This window comes from Mytilus galloprovincialis, chromosome 12 (genome assembly GCF_965363235.1).
Source record: "Mytilus galloprovincialis chromosome 12, xbMytGall1.hap1.1, whole genome shotgun sequence".
In the NCBI taxonomy this organism is placed as follows: domain Eukaryota; kingdom Metazoa; phylum Mollusca; class Bivalvia; order Mytilida; family Mytilidae; genus Mytilus; species Mytilus galloprovincialis.
Genome location: NC_134849.1, coordinates 80,177,322 through 80,200,736, shown reverse-complemented (window position 1 = coordinate 80,200,736; position 23,415 = coordinate 80,177,322). Strand labels below are relative to the sequence as shown.

The following is a 23,415-nucleotide window of genomic DNA, read 5'->3' as shown; positions in this document are numbered from 1 at the left end:
GACCATAGAAAAAAACAACAGCAGAAGGTCATCAACAGGTCTTCAATGTAGCGAGAAATTCCCGCACCCGGAGGCGTCCTTCAACTGGCCCTAAACAAATATATACTAGTTCAGTGATAATGAACGCCATACTAATTTCCAAATTGTACACAAGAAACTAAAATTAAAATAATACAAGACTAACAAAGGCCAGAGGCTCCTGTCTTGGGACAGGCGCAAAAATGTGGCGGGGTTAAACATGTTTGTGAGATCTCAACCCTCCCCTTATACCTCTAGCCAATGTAGCAAAACAAACACACAGCAATACGCACATTAAAATTCAGTTCAAGAGAAGTCCGAGTCCGATGTCAGAAGATGTAACCAAAGAAAATAAACAAATATATTCTACCAAAACATACAGCAGTCTTTATTATTAGTAGTCTTCTTATGAAAGGAATTGCAAATTTAAATTATGAATTAACGCCATTTAAGCTCAGTATTTTACGTTCTGTAGTTTTTCCCCTTTTTTGAAGGAGGATGAAATTGATTTATTTCCGTTTGTTAACATTATTTTAAAAGAACGAAGAACGAAGAACTGAGTTTGTGTGGCCTTATTTGTATATTTTAATCTGTATTCTCAGTCTATATACTTAATATAGTAAGAATAAATAGGTGATTGTCTTTATGCAAGTTGTCGTTTAAATTTATAGTTTTGAACCAACTTAAGTCTATAAAACTATCGAAGATTTATACATAAGACCTTAATAGTATATCGTATAGGCTTAACGAATCGTACTCGAAATTTACTTATATTAAAATAACATCTTCTTTGATGCGTTCAAACCAAAATTATATCTTCTTTGTTGTATTCAAAGTATAAAAAAAATCCTCTTGGCTGCGTTTAAAAGAAATTTATCTCCTCTTGTTTCAATTCACAATGATTTTTTTTATTTCGAAATGCTTTTTATAATATCCCAGATTGTATTGATTTCAATTCCTGTCGTCAAATCAGAACCGAACAGCGAACAGTTAATAAACAGCTGCGCCATTAGCGCATGATACGCCTGTCATGTTTTCAAAGAATAAAGCTCAATAACTTCTTATTATCGGTCGTCCCACTGTCTATATCACTCTGTTCAGCTCTTAATATTATTCCGTATCATGTCTTTGTGACGTCAAATACGTTGACCCGGCCTTAATAACTTTGACCCGGACATATCAGCGACGTCATAATGTTTGAACCGACGTTAATAACTTTGACCCGAACTTATCAAGTCATCTTTTGTGTCCTGGTGAAACAAAGAAAACTCTCTGAATCACGCAAATATAGCCCGATAAATCGATTATCAGATTATCTGCATATTGATATTGTAAAATATCAGCTGCTTGACATTATATGAAGGCTTTTTGATCTCGTTCGCTACGCTCACTCGACAAAAAGCTTCATATTATGTCTCTCAGCTGATATTTTACGATATCAACATGCAGATAACCTGATAATCGGTACATGTCACATCCGAAACTTATAAAAAAAAAAAAAAAAACTAAAGGGATCGAGGTTATCTGAATAGATATAAATCTGTCGCCAAAGTATAATCAAATTAAAACTGATCAAATCATATTGTCCGAAAACTGTAAATCCGCCTAGTTTTTAATGAATAAAACCCCATAACTAGTAAACGTAAATTTGAAATTTATAAAAATCAAAAGGGCGCTCACATCAATATATATAAATATTTCACTAAAGTTTCTTGTAAATTGGGCGAACAGACAGACGGACAGACAACGGTATACCATAATACGTCCCGTAAATGGGCGTCTAAAAAGCTACATCGTATGGCCTCTTACAATGACCAAAACCCTTCCGTATAGTATGCCAAGAACCGAAATGAATTCGCACACAAAGCTACAAGATTTACTGATACCAAATAAACAGCCTCATTTAGGACCAAAAGGCAGCCTCATTTTAAAATTAAAACCAGTCTCATTTTATGACATTCCTCAGTATCACTCGGAGTATGAGATGGATAAAGTAGATCTGGATCCTTACTCTTAAGAAAAATATTGAAATATTTAACATTGCCATATGCATTAAAGCGGGAGGTTTGGCATGCTACAAAACCAGGTTCAACCCACCATATTTTTCTTAAAATGTCATGTACCGAGTCAGGAAAATGGCCATTGTTATATTATAGTTTCATTTTAATGTTGTGTTTCTGTTGTGTCGTTGTTCTCCTCTTATATTTGATGCGTTTCCCTCAGTTTTAGTTTGTAACCCTGATTTGGTTTTTTTTTTCTCAATCGATTTATGAATTTAGAACAGCAGTATACTACTGTTGCCTTTATCTATAGTCATTACACTCACAGTAATAGTTAATCGCCCTGAACATGCATGAAATAATTGCCACTGGACGTTAAGCAACTAGCAATCAATCAATCAGTTATAGTAAAAAGTGCTGAATAATTAGATATAGGAAGATGTGGTATGAGTGCCAATGAGACAACCCTCCATCACATAGATATAGGAAGATGTGGTATGAGTGCCAATGAGACAACCCTCCATCACATAGATATAGTAAGATGTGGTATGAGTGCCAATGAGACAACCCTCCATCACATCATATCCAACTAAGTTGGACATCACGTGACATTTGTGACGTATAATAGCCGCCATTTTGTATTATATTTCCCCATAAAGAATGCATATATGCTTCAATAAAGTTTAATTTTCTCTTAAACCTGACCCGTTTTCTTACTTTTGCAAATCAATCCTTGATATTTAAACATATTTTCAAACAATGTTGGTCCTAACAGTTTAATTTTTGATTAAATTCGGTCAAATCTGAATCGTAAAACATGCACTTTTTCTCGTCATTTCTCCGTTGACTCAATGCTAAATTACCGATACCCATGTCTACTTTTACAACAAATAAAGAAATTCTGTAAATAAAGAACAAACTTTGCAAATTCTTTAAGTATATTCAAACATAAAGCTGGCGAAGAATACTACTTAAAACAGTTTAATTTCAGGGCAAATTCGGTCAAACATCGATTTGAAAAGGGAATTTTCCGAGATTTTTCAAAATGGCGGCTGATGTATCATATGGAAATGTTGCATCAAATCAATGATTTCTATAGTAAGACTTTCCTAGATTATATTCAATTTTTCATAAAGAATCTCTGATGTTTCTGTTATTTTCCTTTAGTGATATTTCGATATCATTGATTTCGAAATTTTTTAATAAAAAAAAATAATTTTAAGTGTGACACGGGAACATTTATTTTGACAGATATTCATCCAGGAGATACTGTTACCAGAAAAAAGTTTACAATATCTATAATAAAAAAAAAATCTCTTCTTTTTTTAAAGGTGTTTTTCAAGTTTTCTGTACATTTTATCTTTCTTTAGAAATATATTTATACATTCCTTTTAGAACAAAAAAAAAATGTTTTCATCCTAAGAGAAAAAACCAATGTCCAATCATAATAGATAAATATTCTATACCTTTAAAATTTCATTCCTTGACCGAACAGGTGAAATCTAACTTGGGTTATAATGTTACATCATAATATATTGTCAGGTAGACGTGCAAACCAAAAGCAACCAGGTGACATTTAACATCCTGTCAGTGTGTATACATGTATTACCAGAGTTTAAATTTTGTGATATACAAAAGTTTTCATAAATGTACAAATAAATATCTTCTCCTTCCCGTGTCAAATCAGAAGAAGTATGTTTCATACGAAACTTTAGGAACATATGAATATTATGAAAAGACTTTAAAAAAATATTTTTTGCTTAAAAGGCATTCAAATATTTATATGTTTCTATAATTATTGCAAAGAAATATTCTGATTTAAATTTTAATTTAAATGAATTTCGATCATTGAATATGATTTTATTGTTATTTTTTTTTTAATTAAATATTTAAAGCTAAATCCAAGCAATGAATCGATATAAAGTTTAAATTGTGTAAAAAAAAAAAGAGTTATTGTAAACATTCCAACAGAGACGTATAATACGAATGATCTGGTTTTAACACTATTGTAAACCCGATAATATCTATCGACAGAGTTATCGGTCCTGAATAGGACTGATATAGTTGGGTATGAGATATAGGAAGATGTGGTATGAGTGCCAATGAGACAACCCTCCATCACATAGATATAGGAAGATGTGGTATGAGTGCCAATGAGACAATAGTTATCAAAGGTACCAGGATTATAATTTAGTACGCCAGACGCGCGTTTCGTCTACATAAGACTCATCAGTGACGCTCATATCAAACTATTTATAAAGCCAAACTAGTACAAACTCTCCATCCAAATAACAATTTGCCTGAATAAGCCTTTTAATTCTTAAAATTGGTTTCAAATACTCACTTGTGAACACTTCATATGAATAAAAAAGACATTTCTTTCTTTAAACAATTCATATTTAAACTTTTAAATAAACACATGACACTATCGAAGGATCTGGTCTTTTTAAATTGTAACGGTTTTTGTTCCATCAAGGTCGGGTATATTGTATACGGTACACTGGAATATTGACATATAATACCTCGTATCGAAGGAAATGTAGGGCTATAATTACGTGTAGTATTAGGTCATTTCAGTTTAAAGTATAACAATAGAGTATTTAAACAAATTCTATGCACCAATTAAGCAAGAAATTGAAATATGAATACAAAAACATTGACATATAAGCAATTATATGTATCTTTAGTACATTATAAACCCTACAAGTTTTTGACTGGACAGAATTGTCTTCTTCTAGACGATCTAAATAAAAGACTATATTGACTCTTTTTATATATTGCCACGATGATTTTAGAAAACAGTGATAAAAATTTATAAAGTTTTTAAGATTATACACGTATTAGAGAAATAGCTTCATATCTTAACCGGTCAGACTGGGGACGTTAAATCCGATGCATCGTGTAAAAAGAGTGCCACGCTCTCTACACGTTAAAAACCATTGCAGCAACGCCCTAAAGGGTCCGTAGGTAACCTGTTACAAGGCAAATGTCCTGTCCCTAGCCAATATACCTTCATTTTCCAGTGGCAGACCGAATTCCCCCCACCTTAATCTCGGATGGAAGAATTTTATGCATAATTTTATCAGCCCAGACTTAAAAACGCCAGAGAGAATGAAACAATATATATAGTCACGATAACCACTGGACGTTAAGCAACCAACAATCAATATAGTCACGATAACCACTGGACGTTAAGCAACCAACAATCAATAAAGTCACGATAACCACTGGACGTTAAGCAACCAACAATCAATATAGTCACGATAACCACTGGACGTTAAGCAACCAACAATCAATATAGTCACGATAACCACTGGACGTTAAGCAACCAACAATCAATATAGTCACGATAACCACTGGACGTTAAGCAACCAACAATCAATATAGTCACGATAGTTAATAAAGAGTGTTCAGAAAACAAAGTATTATCAAAATGATTAATTTTTGGTACATTAAATTTGAGAAAAAATTGCCACAATGAAGTTATTTTTTTAGATATTAAAATAAAATCTATATTATTCACAAACACATGCAAGTACACGTACACTAAAATAATAAATAACGAGACCATCAATTGACTAAACACGTGTTATTGATAGTTCAATGGTATCTACAAAACATCTAACATTTTTGATACCTGAGAAAATATACTACATGTACTTCACATGTTTAAATCCCGACCCCCAATCAGTCCTACCTCACAAATCCCGACCCCCTATCAGTCCTACCTCACAAATCCCGACCCCCAATCAGTCCTACCTAACAAATCCCGACCCCAAATCAGTCCTACCTCACAAATCCCGACCCCAATCAGTCCTACCTCACAAATCCTACCCCCAATCAGTCCTACCTCACAAATCCCGATCCCCAATCAGTCCTACCTCACAAATCCCGACCCCCAATCAGTCCTACCTCACAAATCCCTACCCCAAATCAGTCCTACCTCACAAATCCCGACCCCCAATCAGTCCTACCTCACAAATCCTTTCCTCTCGCAAATTCTGTTGAATTACTTGGCATCACTCAAAGGTCTGAATAAAAACTTACGAATTTTCTAAAAATAACTATGACCCATCATTTTAAAATTTTAAAATGAATAATCATCTACCTGTATAAAGCAAACTGGGCCATTCCAGTATTTGTATTAATTTATTTATTTTAAATCAGCATTTTAATCTCTCACACTAAACTAGTGGCAGATCCACAAATTTGCATAAAGAGGGGGATGGGCGTCACTAACTTCCTAACAGGAGCCAACTCCAGCCATTATTTAGTGTTTCCATTCGCTTTTGATGTGTTTTGTCATTTGATTTTCCCATGTGAATAGGGACTTTCCTATTTTATTTTCCTCGATGTTTAGTATTTTTGTGATTTTACTTTTTTCCTTAAATTATCAACCAAATTTTTTTCCACCAAAGGGGGAGGGGCTGCATCATAAATCCGCCTCTTTATACGATTAATCTGCAAAAAATACTTGTTATTCAGAATTGACCACCTTATTTATAATTTTAAATTATCCATGTTTTCCATTTACACATGTCAAGTAAATTTACTGATCATTGGTAAATGTGACGACGTATATAAACTATAAATATAATACTCCAATATTGTATGTGGGACACGTTCATACTTTTCTTATTTACCGTCATTCGTATGATTATCGTTACAAAATATATTTTGAAACGATGCTGATCTTGGTTTACCCTTCAATTTAAATATTGAAAATGACAAAAGTAGAGAAAGTTTTGCTAAATTTTTAGTTAAAAAAACTAAATTTAAAATGTTTCAGCTAGACTTAATTACGCGTATAGGTTCATGGTACAGCCTTCTGAATTTATTTATTTCTCATTGTTATACAAACTCCAAAATTTGTAGTCAAGGAAAGTTCACTACAGTAAATGTATATCCAACTTTTCACACAAAGGGAGGTAATAGTTATAGAATTTTAAGTTTGATAATTGTTACATGTCTGTATTTAAATAATCATATTTGTAAATGTTTAACTTCCAGATACAATAACATCAACTTCATATGTATATATATGTTTGTTCATGCATTAATTATATTTGTTGTTAAATTTACTGTACTATTATGCCTCAAGTGAACCAGAGTAAAGGGGGGGGGGGGGGGGGGGTCAAACTATATGCTCCCATTAAAATGCATTGATCGTCAAAAAAAGGGGGGTTCCAACCGATGTATTATTAAACATTATTTATCACACATTAAACAAAAATGAATAGGAAGTATATCGATCATAAGCATAAAATCAAAATTCCATGAAATATAAAGATGCAGGGTGAATTACAATTGGACATAAGTTACATGTATTAATTCTGGTCACGGGCGTCTTTTATTCAGATTTCAAGTTTAATATTTAAATTCCTGTAGATTAAGTGCCACTATATTCTTCTTTGAGATTAAGGCGAATTCAATAGAAATATTCGGTCCCTTTACCCATGACTCTATTGTAGAATTGCAGTGACAGTACTGTTACCTTGATATATCCTGGCTCACTGTTCGACGAAGTATTAGATTGGGTCAGCATACCAGGCTATAATACTATAAGTTATATGGTTCGCTACTAACCCCCTACGGATTCATAGAGGGTTAGTAAAATTCATAGGGTTGAGGCCGAATCCCCTATGGATTTTATTCACCCTCTATGGGTCCGTAGGGGTCAGTAGTTAACCGTATAACGAATTTATCGCACACCGGACTTTTCTGCTGCGTTATGTTGAAAAATAAACAATGAAACACAGGATTAATAGATGACGTCACCATTAACGCATCATGAACCCTCTATGAAATTTACTAACCCCCTGCGGTCTCATAGGGGTCACCACGTGACGGCGTTAAACCCAATCACAACGTGGTATTTTACCCGTGGTGCGATATTAATGCTCACTTTTTTCCAACGTTATACTCTATCATAACTTGTACCTGAGCATACGGCCAAACATCTAATTGTCATGGTGTCACGCGATTAACTGATTTTCCATTTGTAGATATAATTGCTATTTTATATTGTTATTTCCGCCTTGCTAACTATTATAGAACATAAAAGTCGGTAATAAGCCATATCACCGAAACTAAGGCTAAATTTGTCAAATAAAAAAATATTATCGACAAAATAATTGCAAATCAATTATTCCATTACAACTGAGGAGAAAATTGAAACATGATCACAAGATAAAAAACGAATTATGAATGAACATGAAAATTAGTTCTCTTTGAATTCATTGTTAAAATGTTCGCGCTCAGAATTCATGGGTCTTTTTCGCTATGCAGGTTAAGCATACAACGATCAATGAATTGACCGAACTCGTCCAATAATTCCAATTGAGAACGGACGGACAACAAATCATCTTGCCGTCTATCAGTGCTACAATTTAAATTGCTATTGTGACATTTTTTTTGGCTATCGCATACTGCAGAGTTGTGTATGTGTTTCCGATTTATAAAATAATGCTATGCAATAGATGTTATAATCGTGTAACGATATAGCAGATTTTAAATTTTAACGGTATTTTTAAACTCGGCTCAAGAGTATATTTATTCAACAAAGTCTTATAAATTTTAAATTCTTAAGAACAAATACACCGAGTATGGCTAGACTGATTTTTGTTGAAAACCCGAAATGACCATAAAGAAATATAATATGAAATATTATGACGAGGTTCATTTAAAAACATTTCTTTTAAAGGGGTGGACAATTAACGAAAGTTAAACAGAAACAACAATGGCATACAACTGTCCTGAATAACCTTGCAAATTACTAAATTCTGTCTTTTTGTGGATAAGATTTTGTTTTCCTTCTCAAGTCATGCAAATGAATGAATATTGAACAAAAACAAACTTTCAATTTTAAACAAACATAAATTTGATTGAACATTGAAGAAAGAAAGGAAGCAGAATAATTCAAAATACACATTCCTATTTATCTAGTAAAATATACATATACTCAATTGAGGTTCCAAGAAGGAAAACCCTTCTGGAAAGAAAAAAAAATCTATGCAAGATAATTCCGGCTTTCGAGAACGCATCTCTCAAAAAGTTATACATTGTCATTACTTTGAAAATACTTAAGAGCAGCCATTTTAAATTGCTTGTAGCTACACGAACCAAGTGCATCATGGGAGTTATCACGTGTTCAATAGTGCACTTATCGTTAATTATGCAGATATCCTTAAATTCGAATCTTGTATCAATCAAAAAATGTAGTACATGTAGACGTAATTAACAAACATTTCTATGATTTATAAAAAAAGTAAGCATGCACAATAAATCATATTTAGAAGAAAGGAAAAAAATAATATTTGTAGATGACATGTAAAATAAAATGCAAAACGTCCCAAAGGACTATGTAGCTATAATTATTTTCTCTGAGACTATAATATGCTAGGAAAACTCGACTTGCATCAGTTAAGAAGGCATTAATGTAACTGTAACGTTTTAGAATAATAAATGTATTGTGACCGATTTGTATAACCCTGTGGGACCTTCTTTTATAGAAATAGAAATATGAATCATAATAATTAGGTAGACGTGAAAGTTGCTATGGATAAAAGTAAATTGTAAAAATGGCTACAAAGTCTGTTGGAAGATTTTCTCATGAGTATTACTCAAAAACGTAAGTTATAACTAAAAGTAAATTGTAAAAATGACTGCTAAGTCTGTTCGAGGACTTCATTATGACTGCTGCACACTAAACGTAAGTTAAAACTAATTAGAGGACTTTCTAAGGACTGCTATACTAAAAAGTAAGTAAAAACTAAAAGTAAATTGTAAAAATGACTGCAAAGTCTGTTCGAAGTTTTTCTTCCAACTGCTACTCGAAAACGTAAGGAAAAACTAAAGATAAATTGTTTTATGGCTACAAAGAATGATTTGTAATTCGGAGTTATTGAGATTGATTTGTGGTTCGCACTTATGTTATTTGAGAATGATTTGTGAATCGCACTTATGTTATTGAGAATGATTTGTGATTCGGAGTTATTGAGAATGATTTGTGATTCGGAGTTATTGAGAATGATTTGTGATTCGGACTTAAAGTTATTGAGAATGATTTGCGATTCGAAGTTATTGAGAATGATTTGTGATTCGAAGTTATTGAGAATGATTTGCGATTCGAACTTAAAGTTATTGAGAATGATTTGCGATTCGAAGTTATTGAGAATGATTATTGCGATTCTAAGTTATTGAGAATGATTTGTGATTCGAAGTTATTGAGAATGATTTGTGATTCGAAGTTATTGAGAATGATTTGTGATTCGAAGTTATTGAGAATGATAAGTGATTCGAAGTTATTGAGAATGATAAGTGATTCGAAGTTATTGAGAATGATTTGTGATTCGCACTTAAGTTATTGAGAATGATTTGTGATTGGCACTTAAGTTATAAAGAATGATGTTTTAGTCATTGGGTCAGTTATCGACATATATGTATTTAAGATTCACAGTTTAGTTATCGAGCGATTAATTAGTGATTCACGAATTTGTAATTATCGAGAGAAAAAAATTCTTATTCAAGATGAAGTTATTGACAGTCAAATATATAATTCACCGTTTAGTTATTGCGGGATTAATTTAGATTCACGATGTAGTTATCGAGAGATGAATTTATGATTCACAATGTAATTATCGAGATTCAAATTTCTTATTCACAATGTAGTTATCGAGAGTTTGAGTTTGTAATTCAAGATTCAGGCAGTTATTCCGAGATTATTTTGTAATTCACGATCGAGTTATAGAGAGAATCATTTTCAAATGATGATTTAGTTGTTGAGAGAATAATTTGCAATCCATAATCAAGTTATTTAGAAGTCAGTGTTTGTCCTCTCATAAATTCATTTATTTTTCATGCTGAAGTTTTTTTATTCAAATTATAAATCTCGAGGTAACTTAAAGATTATTATGTATAACCCTTTCATTCAGACGCTTTCAACTCATCCAATATGAAGGACAGGAAACTATGTTCAATAAAGGGCAGAAATTATCATTATTTTTTATTATTCAAAAAGAGGGACTGGGCGCTTCTTTACCTGAATCCGTAGCTGTTGCCTTTGTGGTTTATCGTCCTGAAACAGAACTAAATCATATTTGTTTTTTTCTATTTACTTATTTCTCTCTTTTCACGAACCCAATCAATTGAAAGCTCTTCAACTGTAATTATATATATATATATAATATAAAATAAAACAAATTATATAACTACTGTAGAATACACCTTTTCAATCACTTTACAAGTGTCACTTCACAGAAAGATTTAAAATCAATTTAATTTAAATGTTATAAATAACAAATCTCCCTTCACCCACCAGGTGGTGTCTTTACCTGTATTTAAATGTTGTCAATATTATACCATTAATTTCGTATAAAATCACTTAATATGTACAATAAATCAAGTTTTCACATGAAGCCGGTGAGAAGTCAAAAAGTTTACAGGAAATTTTGAACCAGGGACGATGCAGACAAAAGTTAAAGTACGTCTGTCCTGTCCTGTATAGGCGATTTTTTTAGCTTAACAAATAGAGAGGGTAGGGTAATAGGAAACACACATCTTTTTTCTATTTGACCTGATTTAGTGAAAATGATTTGTTCTTCGATGATTTGACGATTTTGTTTTGTTTCTTGCTTCTCTGGTGATTGATCTAACATGTTGTACTGTGCTCTATTTTTGACGATACCTGCTATATTTATTTCAATGAATCCTCCTTCTTTCCTTTTTTCTCTACCCCCTCCCTATAACAAGTCCTGAGCCCGCTAGTCAAGTTTCTTATTCTTGAAATAATTATCACTGGACTTTATACAATACAATACAATACAATACAATACAATATTTTTATTTTCCAAATTAAAGGGCCCATTAAGAGCATAACATTAATTACAACATGACATAAACATTACAGAGTGATTAAAGAAACATAAAATAATAATTCAAAATTTATGATAACAAACCATCGTTTTGGCCTATTTGAATCTTTCGTTTTTTTCATTACAGTATTCACGCTAGCTGATATCTGCACTATGAATATTTTTCATATGTGTGTTGCTGATTGATGTGACAGGCTGTATTATGCTCTATATTGACGATATATTTAGATCAATGACCCACTTTTTCTCTCTCCCCCTATAACAAGTCCTCCTGCATACGCCAGTCAAATTTCTTATTCTTGAAATATTTGCCACTGTACTTTATTATTACAAACCATCATTTTGGCCTATTAGAATCTTTCGCTTTTTTTTTTATCTTTCATTATTCACGCTAGCTGATATCTGCACCATGAACATTTTTTATATGCGTGTTGCTGATTGGTGTGACATGCTGTATTATGCTCTATGTTGAGGATATATTAGTTCAAAGGCCCCCTTTTCTCGCTCTCCCCTATAACAAGCCATGAGTTCGTTAGTCAAGGTTCTTATTCTTGGAATATTTGCCACTGGACATTCTTAAAACAAGCCATCATTTTAGCCAGTTAGAATATTTCGGTTTATTAATAATCAAGTCATATGTTCGTTAGTCAAGTTTCTGAATCTTGAAATATTTGCCACTGGACGTTAAAAAACAAGCAATCAATAATTTTAGCTAATTAGAACCTTTCGATCCACCAATGTAAAAAAGAAGATGTGGTATGATTGTCAATGAGACAACTCTCCACAAGAGACAACTCTCCAATAATCGATCGAAGTAAATTTTCCCCATCAAACAAGTTTATCATATAATCTGTCGTTATATTCAATCAATACGGACCCATTTAAAGGTAATGAATTTCCCCGATCACAATCATCTCTCCGCTGTATGATCCGGATGACATCGTCGTTGATAACGTAAACAAAACAACGACATTTTACACATTACCCATGGCTCGTCAGTATAGTGGAATCTTATTCTCTTTCTATCCTAAAACGTAAGACAATATTATTAATTTATATTTAGTATATTAATTGTCAATTTAAACGTGATCTTTTAATCTGGTAATCCTTATTAAATGCCTTTATAAATTTAAAATTCTATTATATAATAAGAAAATTTCTAGATTAAGATGATTTTGGTTTTGTTTCTATAATTTTTCATTTTTTTGTTGTAATTACGATTAATAGATTAAAAGGTACATAGGCGGATCCAGGGGGCCCGCCCCCCCCCCTTTTTGTTGGAAAAATTTGGTTGAGTATACTAGCAGGAATCACTGAAAACTGACTAAAGCGGGTCGCCCCTTAGGTCAATCAGCCCCCATCCACCCCACCCCCCCCCCCTTTATGAAAAGTTCTAGATCCGCCAATTAAAAAACAAAATACATTGCATAAGTCTCTTTTGTTTGCTTACAAATTAAACAAATATAACATTATCAACTTTAACTTTTATGACATATAAAGGTGACCATTGAATTTCTAAAAGAGGTCTACAACAGTCTCCTAAAAGTTCCCATACAAAGTGTATATTATGTGTGTATTCGTTTTTATTATGGGTAGATATATATATTTATCTTACCTCCTATACATTTCTAGGAATATGATTGGTTAAAAGCGTCCTCTTTGAAACCGTGTAAATTCAATATTAGGTTAGTTGTATACAATTTGTGTATGGCTTTGGGACGTATTTAGCAAATAAAGTCACAAGTTAGATAACATTATTGTAGTGACCCATAACAATTAAAGTAGCTTATTAGTGTACTCTTGATCTAGTCGTACAGTCAGGATCAAGAGTCAAGTCACTTAATTCACTTTCACTATTATCATGTATTTTATCCTCAGATTTTATCAGCCCCATTTGGGTATACTAGTGCATTATCTATAATAATAACTATTTCAAAGTATTTTAGTAATTTTCAAAAATAGGAAATAGAAAAAAATAGAAAAATAAACAAACTGTTCTTTCGAGTTGTAGACATTTTCCCTCATTTGAATCTTTTAAATCAATATACATTACATGTATACGACAGATGGTGTGGATATGGGTTCACATAATATAAACAATAAAATGAATAGAGATAAAATTGATAAAGAATTAAAGAATAGTAGATAATTAGTTGCTAAAATATACAGAATAGAGAATAATGAGCAAAATGTAAAAAGAATAAAGAAAAAGAGTAAAGAAAAAAAGTAAATTAAATTAGAAAAAAAGTCTGGAATGAAGGACCCCCCCCCCCAAAAAAAAAATCCAATCCAAATTGTCATGAAATAGAGGACCCCGATGCAAAAGTCGATATGTCTGTGTCATTTTCCAGTACTAACACGGGAGGTCATAGTTTGGTTACTAATTTGTCATACATTTTTTCTTCAACCTGGGCCTAAGAAATTATTGACTGTTACCTTGAAATTGATTCTTTAAACGGGAAACCAGATAAGAATTAATCCTTTAAAAGGTTTTATTCTCTAACTGTTTTTGAAATGATAATACTAAATGCATTTAAATTGCGTGAATATCATTAGAAAGTTTAAATTTGATACGCGAAATTCTTTCCGATATGTATGAACCTATTTTAAAGCAATTGAATTTATAAATGAATGAATAATTATTTGCGTATAAAAATATACACTTTTCAAGTATGATCGGTTTGAACGTTGTTTTCATTTCAGACTTGTTTATTTTTTTTTTCGTTTGGGCTTGTATTATAATTGACGTCGGGTTTATAATATCCATTCACCATATTTCGACTCTTTCAAAAATTTAAGAGTCTATCGTTAATTGAGGTAAATTATGTGACCTTTCAAATACCGTTTCGATTCCTAACATTACTGAAGATGGTTTACACATTTTGCACCTCATGTTTGCGGTATACCATATTTTAGGCATTTTTTTGGTTTTCTGTCTGGTATTAAATTAAGAATAAGATATATTTTGTTACCTCTGGTGATCCGTTTATTTGGCAATCGCCAATGACAATCAGAAGGGTTTGAGAACATTGGTTGTTCGACTTGCTAGTCAAATGTGTATTGTAAAAATATTCTTTTTCACTTTTTTTGTCTTTTGGAAAATGTTGTTAGTGCTGTATTCAGACCGCTCTACCAAGCAATTTATTTTGCATGCACACGTCTATAAATTGCGGTTGTTATCCAAAACAATCATAGATTTGAACGTTGTTTTCAATTTAGACTTGTTTATATCTTTCCAAATATGATATTTGTATGGGACGCATCAAAGTTAAAGTGTAATAAATAGATGATTTTTAAGTCACTGCCTGTTTTGAAATTTCCAACCCTATATGTGAGCCTATTAAATCATGGAGTTTTTGACTATGTGCATTATTACATGGCTGAAGATACAAAGAATAGATATTTACGGAGAGAAATGAGGCCCCTCATGGGGGGGGGGGGGGTCCTAGTAATCACATTATCACCATTTTTTTGCCAATATAATCACATAATCATTAAATATTTGCTTATCTTTAGTAATCAAATAATCATAAACTAAAAATACAGTCCTAGGTAATCAAATAATCATGAAATATTTGGCTTAATAATCAAATAATCATTAAAAAAACGGCCAAGTAATCACATAATCAAAATCCCCATGAGGGCCCTCAGAAATGCAGAATGAGGACGCATAAGTCACTCTAGATAACGTTTATTTATGCGACCCACGTGTGTGTGTGTCCAAAACGTCATAGACGTCGGCATAGAACAAGTGAGTCCTAGGAAACGTCATGAGGGTTGGGGAGGGTTATTTAGGTTATGATTTATTCTAAGCACAAATTAACTTCAAGATTGTTTGTTTCTCGTCGCAGTGCCTACCACGAGAACTGTGTCCCGTCTGACAGAAGAGACCAGGCCACACAAGTATCAGCCGACAAGAAAAGACAAGAAGGAGATTATGTCCAATGTGATGCCGTCAAACAAGATACGATCTGGAAAGAATCTGTCACCGGAGAAAGAAGATGTCTTAAAAACTGGTAGGTTTCTTTTACAATCTATTTTTACTTTGTTTCTTAATATCGTTACTTAGTATTTGGGAATGTATTTATTTATTTAGAACAATCGGAATATATTTCTATTAGAAAAGAATAAAAGAGGAACGAAGGATACCAGAGTGACAGTCAAACTCGTAAATCGAAAATAAACTGATGTCCAACGCCATGGCTAAAAATTAAAAAGACAAACAATAGTACACATGACACAACATAGAAAACTAAAGAATAAGCAACCCCACCAAATAAGTTTTGAGATAATTTGTTGTTCTTTTTCTCATTCCTATAGTACGGGAAAGATTCCGGTGCCGGAGGTTTCGGGAATGTGCGAGATATATTTATTTATTTAGAACAATCGAAATTTAATTCTATTTGAAAGGAATCAGTTTTAGATATTTTGTTAGTTGGTGAACCGTATGCATAATCAAATTGAAATAAAACAGGGGCGGATCCAGCCATTTTAAAAAGAGGGGGTCCCAACCCATGATTAAGGGGGGTTCCAACTATATGTCCCCATTCAAATGCATTGATCGTCCAAAAAAACACAAGGGGGGGGGGCGTCCAACCCCCTGAATCCTCCCCACTGTAAAAGATGGAATTGTCTTTGCAATTTGCCGATAGTGAAGTTTACTATCATCCTCTTTTGTAGTGAGGAATCTTAATTTCATGGTGATGTCGTTTACCAAACCCGTAAATTAAGATACGACCCGGGTAAAGTTATCTTTCCCCTAGATACAATTTTTCTGAAAAGTTACCAATTCAACACTAATTGAATAGTTGTATTTTGTTTTAATGGATATGAATATTGATTTTGATATCAGTAAATTAAAACCAACTCAATATTATTGTTATAATAAAAGAAAATATACACACATATATACATTCAAGGTTCAACAATATGTTGATTCAGGTCTTTATTTTGGCATTGCATGGGCTCATGAACATATTTTAATTTTCATTTACAACTTATAAAAAACAATAAAAAAACGTACTTGGAGACAAAACTCTCAAACTTTTTTAAGAATTTGTCAGGAACGACAACGCTTCTATCAGATAGACGACTCTAACGGCATTATTACAATAAAGCGGGTGAAGACAGCAATCTTGTAACCTACGCACGTTAAGATTACATGAAGACGACGAATCTTCTGGTGTCCACTGGTAGAAATATTATCTGCCACTGGGGAGCAGTCACATTGCTTGCTCAGGGTCCTGCGTTCAAACCCCTGGTGGATACAGTCCCAACTTCGGAAGCAAAACCATGCTTTACTATAATAATACTGCACGAGCTCTATCATATAGAAGCGTTGTTGTTAATTCCGACAAAGACAAAAAAAAACAAAAAAAAAAAACTTAAAGAGTTCTTTCTCCAAGTGCATTTTGAACACGAAACTAAAATAACTATTCCAGGATTGTTTTAGCTTTAAGCTATTGATGTCTCACCAGTTTAAAGATAAAGCGTAATAAAACTGGTAATCATCAAACGAAGGAATTTTTTATTTAAAAATCAATACAAAAAAATATATCTTTGTGTTTGTGAATTCTGCCATGCATTTCCTTGTTTTCACGTTCATTTGATAAGTTGGAGAAATCGATTTTGTAAATGTTTATTTGTATTACATAGCTTGAGTTCAGACGTAATCAATGAACATGGCCGTTATACATATTACAAATACCACTATAAACATGGTATATGGCATTACAAAGACTTTAATGTTATATAGGTACTCAGACATTTATACATAATTAAAGTGGTTGTCAATAGACTGACATTTAATTTTAATATTCATATCGAAAATGATTTTCATTTAAACTGGAAACATTGATTTTATATATAAATCAAAGTATTGTTCCATATTGTGTAATTTTCCTTATATACCTCGAGATGAAAGTCCGCATTATGAAAACAAGGGTGTGTTGAAAATGGGCCGATTTCTTTTACATTGTAAAGGGCCTTATATGGGCCTCACAAAGAAAATAGGGAACTCTCCTTACCAGACTGTTCGGATGTAAAAATAGATATAACATATATAATACAGCGTGACCCTTTGTATGTAAAATTGATAATGGAAATTGCGAATGTGCCAAAGAGACTGCAAACCGACCATATAGCATTAAACAACTAGAGGCCACCAATCTTCAATGCAGCGAGAAAATTCCGCACTCGGAGGTCGGCTTCGACTGACCCCTTTTAAAACAAACGTGTTCTAGTTTAGTGAAAATGGACGTCATACTAAACTCCAAAACATATTACTATGATTCATGTTGAATAGTGTTTTATAATGTCAAGTTAACAGGGTGAACCAATCGTCTTTGCTCTTTTTACTCAATAAAATCTTATTATTTTTTCTTATATTTTACAGGTCAAGTGACTGGGGTTTCTTAACAGATTTTGACTCGAAGGTAAACATATATTTTTAACATTATTTCGTTTCATTTTAAGTGTTTATCGGATCAGCTGATCAATGCTTTATAAGTATTCTTTATATTATAAATCTGTATATTCATTTATAATTATAAACCTATGTAATATGCACAGTTCATTGCTCAAATGCTTATAACGGACCATATGAGTAATCCAGAGTAGACTCTAAAAAAAAGTCGGATTGTTTTGAACATGCAAGAAATATTTCCCACTGGACGGTTAACAACGATACACAATGTTTTAATATATAAACTACTGCTGTTGTCTGTTCTTAGTCGGGTTGATGTCTCTTTGACACATTCCCAAATTTCCATTTTCAATTTTATTTAATAGTAATATTTGATCCTTCTCAAACATAAACATATATCCCTCAGTTGGTGTTTTGAGTTGACATATTTCCCCATCTCCTTTTATTGTTAAGTCTGGGACGAAAGTTCCGTAAGCCGGACATAACGATTTTATATTCCTTCAATGTCCCATACATTTGTGTTCACACTTTTTAATATCAGCAACGTTGTAAAACCTTCATGTTATGTTATTAAGATAGAAGTTTATGATCAAAAATACGTAACAAGAGGAAAATGTGAAATTACTTTGTTGCAGTTGAAATTTACAGTCTTAGATTTTATACGCCCTTCAAAATTTGACTTTGTAACTAAAACGGGGGGTTTCACATGTCGCACCGTATCTCAAAAACTATTTATGCTTATTGCTTTAAACTTTACACACTTATCAATCATTGAGTTTTTTGTAATAAAAGGGGGGGGGGGGTTTCACATGTCGCGCCGTATCCAAGAAACTATTTATGATTATTGCATAAAACTTCACACGCCAGACTAAGGACTATCATGCGCTCATGGCGCAGCTGTTTATTTGGACATCAGTAACTTTGATAAACCTTCAGACAATCCTACAAAGCTATGGGTATACCAATATAACAACGGTTTTCTATCCATCAAAGGGAGATAATCCATATTTATACATGTTCATATCCCTAAATTGTAAAATAAAAAAAATACTGAACTCCGAGGAAGATTCCCAAAAAGCAAAAGCAAAATCAAAAGCCAAAACACCTCAACCAAATGGAAAACAACTGCCATATTCCTGACTTGGTACCTGCATTTTCTTATGTAGAAAATGTTGAATTGAATCTCGTTTTAAAGCTAGCTAAACCTCTCACTTGTATGACAGTCGTATACTGTTCCAGTATGTTGACAACGATGTGTGAACAAAACAAACAGATATAATAGGTATATATTCAAAATTAGGGGTACATCAGTCAACATTATGTTATCTTCTAAATCGTTATAAAAACAAACAAATATGTAACAAAGAAGCACAAAATAGCATTATAGACAAAGCATACTAGCAAATATTAAACACAAGAAAATATAAATTTACCATAGTACAATGACACAATCGTGTGATGCATAAGTACAGAGCCACGTCTTATGTATAAAAGAAACACCAAAAGGCATATGAAGTCAAAGCACAATAGCAAAAATGAAAGACAACATTAGCAAAAATTAAAGACAAGGATATGAAATGGACGCAAACCATATTACGACTAGTTTGATTACATTTACAGGGTGATGGTGGCATTACAATGGTAAATTATATGTTCACTTTAATTCTAATCACAGGATGAATTTATATCTAACAAGTTTTACAAGACTTTTCATGCAGAGTTTGTTTTGTGGTTTTTAAAAGACTAATACATGTCCGAATATAAATTTTTTTCAAAGATATGTTTTTGTGCAGTTTTGTTTGGAGTGAGATAACAAAATATTGGTTACATTTTTTTCAATTTTTATTATTGGTCAATATAAGTAGAAAAATCCCAGGTACGCTTATAGGGTGTTCAAATATGTGCCTAAACTGCTTACAGATACCGACCCAAGATTTGAGGTCACGTTGATGCATGACTCATATTTTTTTTAATTTCTGAAATACGATATGTTTCCTCATTTTTTAAGGAGAGCATCCATCCCTCTGAATCTGCCCTAGCTTGTTATAAGGTGGATTGAAAATAACTAGTTACATTAGAATAAAGGCAATGATTATTTGATTACGTTTAAATTAGGAAGGGGGCATAGAATAAATTATGTTGATTTTTGAAAATTTCAAACAAAATTATCATATGCATGTGTGCAGTATTTAGAATGTTAACGTTTCTTATCATAATTGGAAGTCCAAGTTAGTAAACAAATTGAAATTTTTGGATCATCAAGTGGTCAAATTCCAATCATAAAATAATTTATAAAAACTTAATTTACAAGTACGAGAATTGTTCAGAATCCTAGGGAAATCATTAGTTCTAAAATTGAAATTAATTATGAATAAAAAGTAAAAACACTAAAATACTGAACTCCGAGGAAAATTCAAAAAGGAAAATCAAAAATCAAAAGGCAAAATCAAAAGTCCAAACACATCAAACGAATGGATAACAACTGTCATATTCCTGACTTGGTACAGACATTTTCTAATGTAGAAAATGGTGGATTAAAACTGGTAATTATGTAAAAAAATGATTGATTTATTCTTATTTTCAAGCTAATCATATGTTGTATAAGTTAGAGTTTCAGGTTTGAAATTTTGACTTTTGGAATTTTTGGTCCTCAATGCTTTTCAAGGTTTTACTTGTCACTGATGAGTCTTATGTAGACGAAACACGCTTCTGGTGTATTAAATTATAATCCTGATACCTTTGATAACTATTTGAATGTAAATAATTTCTAAAGAATTATTCCACCATGTGAGATTTTTTTTCTCACTTTTCCTTTAATAATTCTCGAGATATAAAATACTGATAGCAATATTTGTATTTTGTTTCCAGGGCAACCAGATAGAGAAAGATCCCTTACCTGAAAAAGCCAGTATATTTTCCTCGGACATGCCAAACACCAACTCGGGAAACTATGGGTCAAGAGTCAACACAGATGTAGGCAGACAGATGCAGAACCTAGAATACAAATTCTACGCCGAAAAACGAAGGCGGAAGTTAGGAAAAGAATTAGTATGCTACTAAAGATAGACACTAGAGATACTACAGTTAATCGTTTTTGTATCATTTATTTTTGTTTATTTTTGTCTAAAATCAGGGTCATTTATTATAAAATTTGATTGTGCTGACCCGACAAACAGGGCTATTTTAGAATATATTTTTCAAAAGGTAGATTTATGTAATTGAAATATGAATTTTATAATTAATCAGACATGGATTGACACTATTTAAACAAAATTTTGATTATGCTTGTAGGGAAGAACATATTTGATTTGAATATCTTGAAAATACGTTTTTTAAAGGTTAAGTATTCATGTCTGAGTATTCATATATATTTTTTTTATGTTTGAATTTTTGTAAAAAAAAAAGTCCTGCATGGTTGATCCATTTAGCTTCCGGGCACATCTTCAAGTAATTATGTGGTTTATACCCAGAGGAAAAAATAATAGCCTTCCATTCGAGAGTAAAGGGAACTAACACCCTGCAGCATTTAATGAAATTGTCATTGAAATTGAATTATCCTCCTTAGTAAGTTCATACAGTGAAGTTATTAAAAAATCCACATATATATTATTCTAACTGCTCTTTATTTTATACAATATTAGTTTTCTACAAAAACATTGTCAGGTTTATAAATCTTAAAGTGCCAAGTGTTTAATGAATGGCTATTATTTATTTTGAATGTATTGAACCATAAAACTAATTTTCGACTCTTCACATTGAATAATCCGCGAAGCGGATTATGTAAAATGTGAAGAGTCAAAAATTAGTTTTATGGTTCAATAAAATAAAAATAAATTATTGCCATTCATTATAAATAAATTTCTATCGAAAATAAGGCTCGAAGATCTTTTTACATTATTTATCTTGTCAATAACAACGTTCACACATGTTGGCGTATGAAAACACAACGGCAGAGTGGGCGTGTCGCCACTAAAATTGGCAACGTTGAAAATAAAACTAATAATCTAAACCAATCAGAAGACAGTCAATCCACAAAATTTATTTATAATACTGTATCATTAACAGAAACAACAATTTTAATATCTGATACGTTTGTATTTAACATACAAAGATAACGAACAATTGACCCATACTAAATTATTTTAAAATTTGCATAGAAGAATTTACAGCCATTGTTTGTAATCAGATTGTTTTATATATCAGTTTGAAAATGACTGTTATTTGTCAATCAACTTATGTAAATGTAATGTGTGATTATTCTCCATCCTATAACACAACAAAAGTTTATATTCATATCGACTAACCATACGTTTTCGTCCAATAATAGAGTATGTGTCCTTGTTTATCTATATTATGTCCTTGTTTTCAATGCAGAACAGAAAACAGTTCTGAATATTAAAATGACTTTATTAAGAGTCCGTCCCAATAATGTGGGTCTCTATATATTTTTATTATGTCCTTGTCTTTGCAGAAAAAGTTCTGAATTAAAACGACTATATTAAGATTCTGTCTAATAGAGTATGTCTCCTTATTTATATATTATGTCCTTGTTGTGTAAATGTAAACTCTGCAGTATTTTGTATATTATACCAAAGTTATGAATAGTGCCTCTGTGTGAAACTAAAGCTTTATAGTAAAAAAGCTTACACTACAAGTATTGCAGTATATACGAAGATGCATACCATTGTACCTTAGTTCACTTTTATGCTATGAAATTGGAAGTTTTCATCAGTACATTTATTTTGATATTTTCGTAGTAAGGTTGTTTGCAACACCATAACCATTTGCAATAATAAAAAAAAAGTAATAATTTCGAATTTTAAATGCATGTAAAAAATACAAAAAACAAATAATTTAAAAGACATATTTGAATCTACCTTCATATTATTGTTATCAATATATTAAAACGTTTGCTAACATGTATGTGTGTACAGTAGTTTCAAACACTCTATGATAAAAGTATCAAATTGTGCAGTTATATAAAAAGTTCTGTGATGATGATTTATACTGTTATAGTTTTTTATTATATTTGTTGTACAAGTTTCTGTCACTTATTAACTTTTACAAATATTTTAATATATTAAAATCTTTTTAATACATA

The 23,415-nt window shown here is 31.9% G+C and overlaps 1 protein-coding gene and 1 long non-coding RNA gene across 6 annotated transcripts in view; one reads left to right on the top strand and one right to left on the bottom strand.

Moving 5' to 3' along the window:
* The window catches only part of LOC143054971 (uncharacterized), a 21,595-nt gene extending 15,512 nt beyond the window's left edge, over positions 1 to 6,083 (bottom strand). For both annotated transcript variants that reach the window (XR_012971902.1, XR_012971901.1), the window contains exon 1: positions 5,993 to 6,083. This is a non-coding gene — a long non-coding RNA (uncharacterized LOC143054971). The remainder of the gene's footprint in view (positions 1 to 5,992) is intronic.
* Positions 1 to 23,415, top strand: part of LOC143054970 (ciliary microtubule inner protein 5-like) — a 25,805-nt gene extending 2,390 nt beyond the window's left edge. The window contains exons 1-5 of one of the 4 annotated variants that reach the window (XM_076228066.1): positions 12,776 to 12,924; positions 15,742 to 15,906; positions 18,285 to 18,324; positions 19,935 to 19,955; positions 21,183 to 23,415. In XM_076228066.1, coding sequence (XP_076084181.1) covers positions 12,878 to 12,924; positions 15,742 to 15,906; positions 18,285 to 18,324; positions 19,935 to 19,955; positions 21,183 to 21,374 — 465 coding nt within the window. In that variant the 5' untranslated portion in view covers positions 12,776 to 12,877 and the 3' untranslated portion in view covers positions 21,375 to 23,415. Of the gene's footprint in view, positions 1 to 12,775; positions 12,925 to 15,741; positions 15,907 to 18,284; positions 18,325 to 19,934; positions 19,956 to 21,182 lie in introns of those variants that run through there. The other 3 variants (XM_076228065.1, XM_076228068.1, XM_076228067.1) reach the window with 3 other exon arrangements.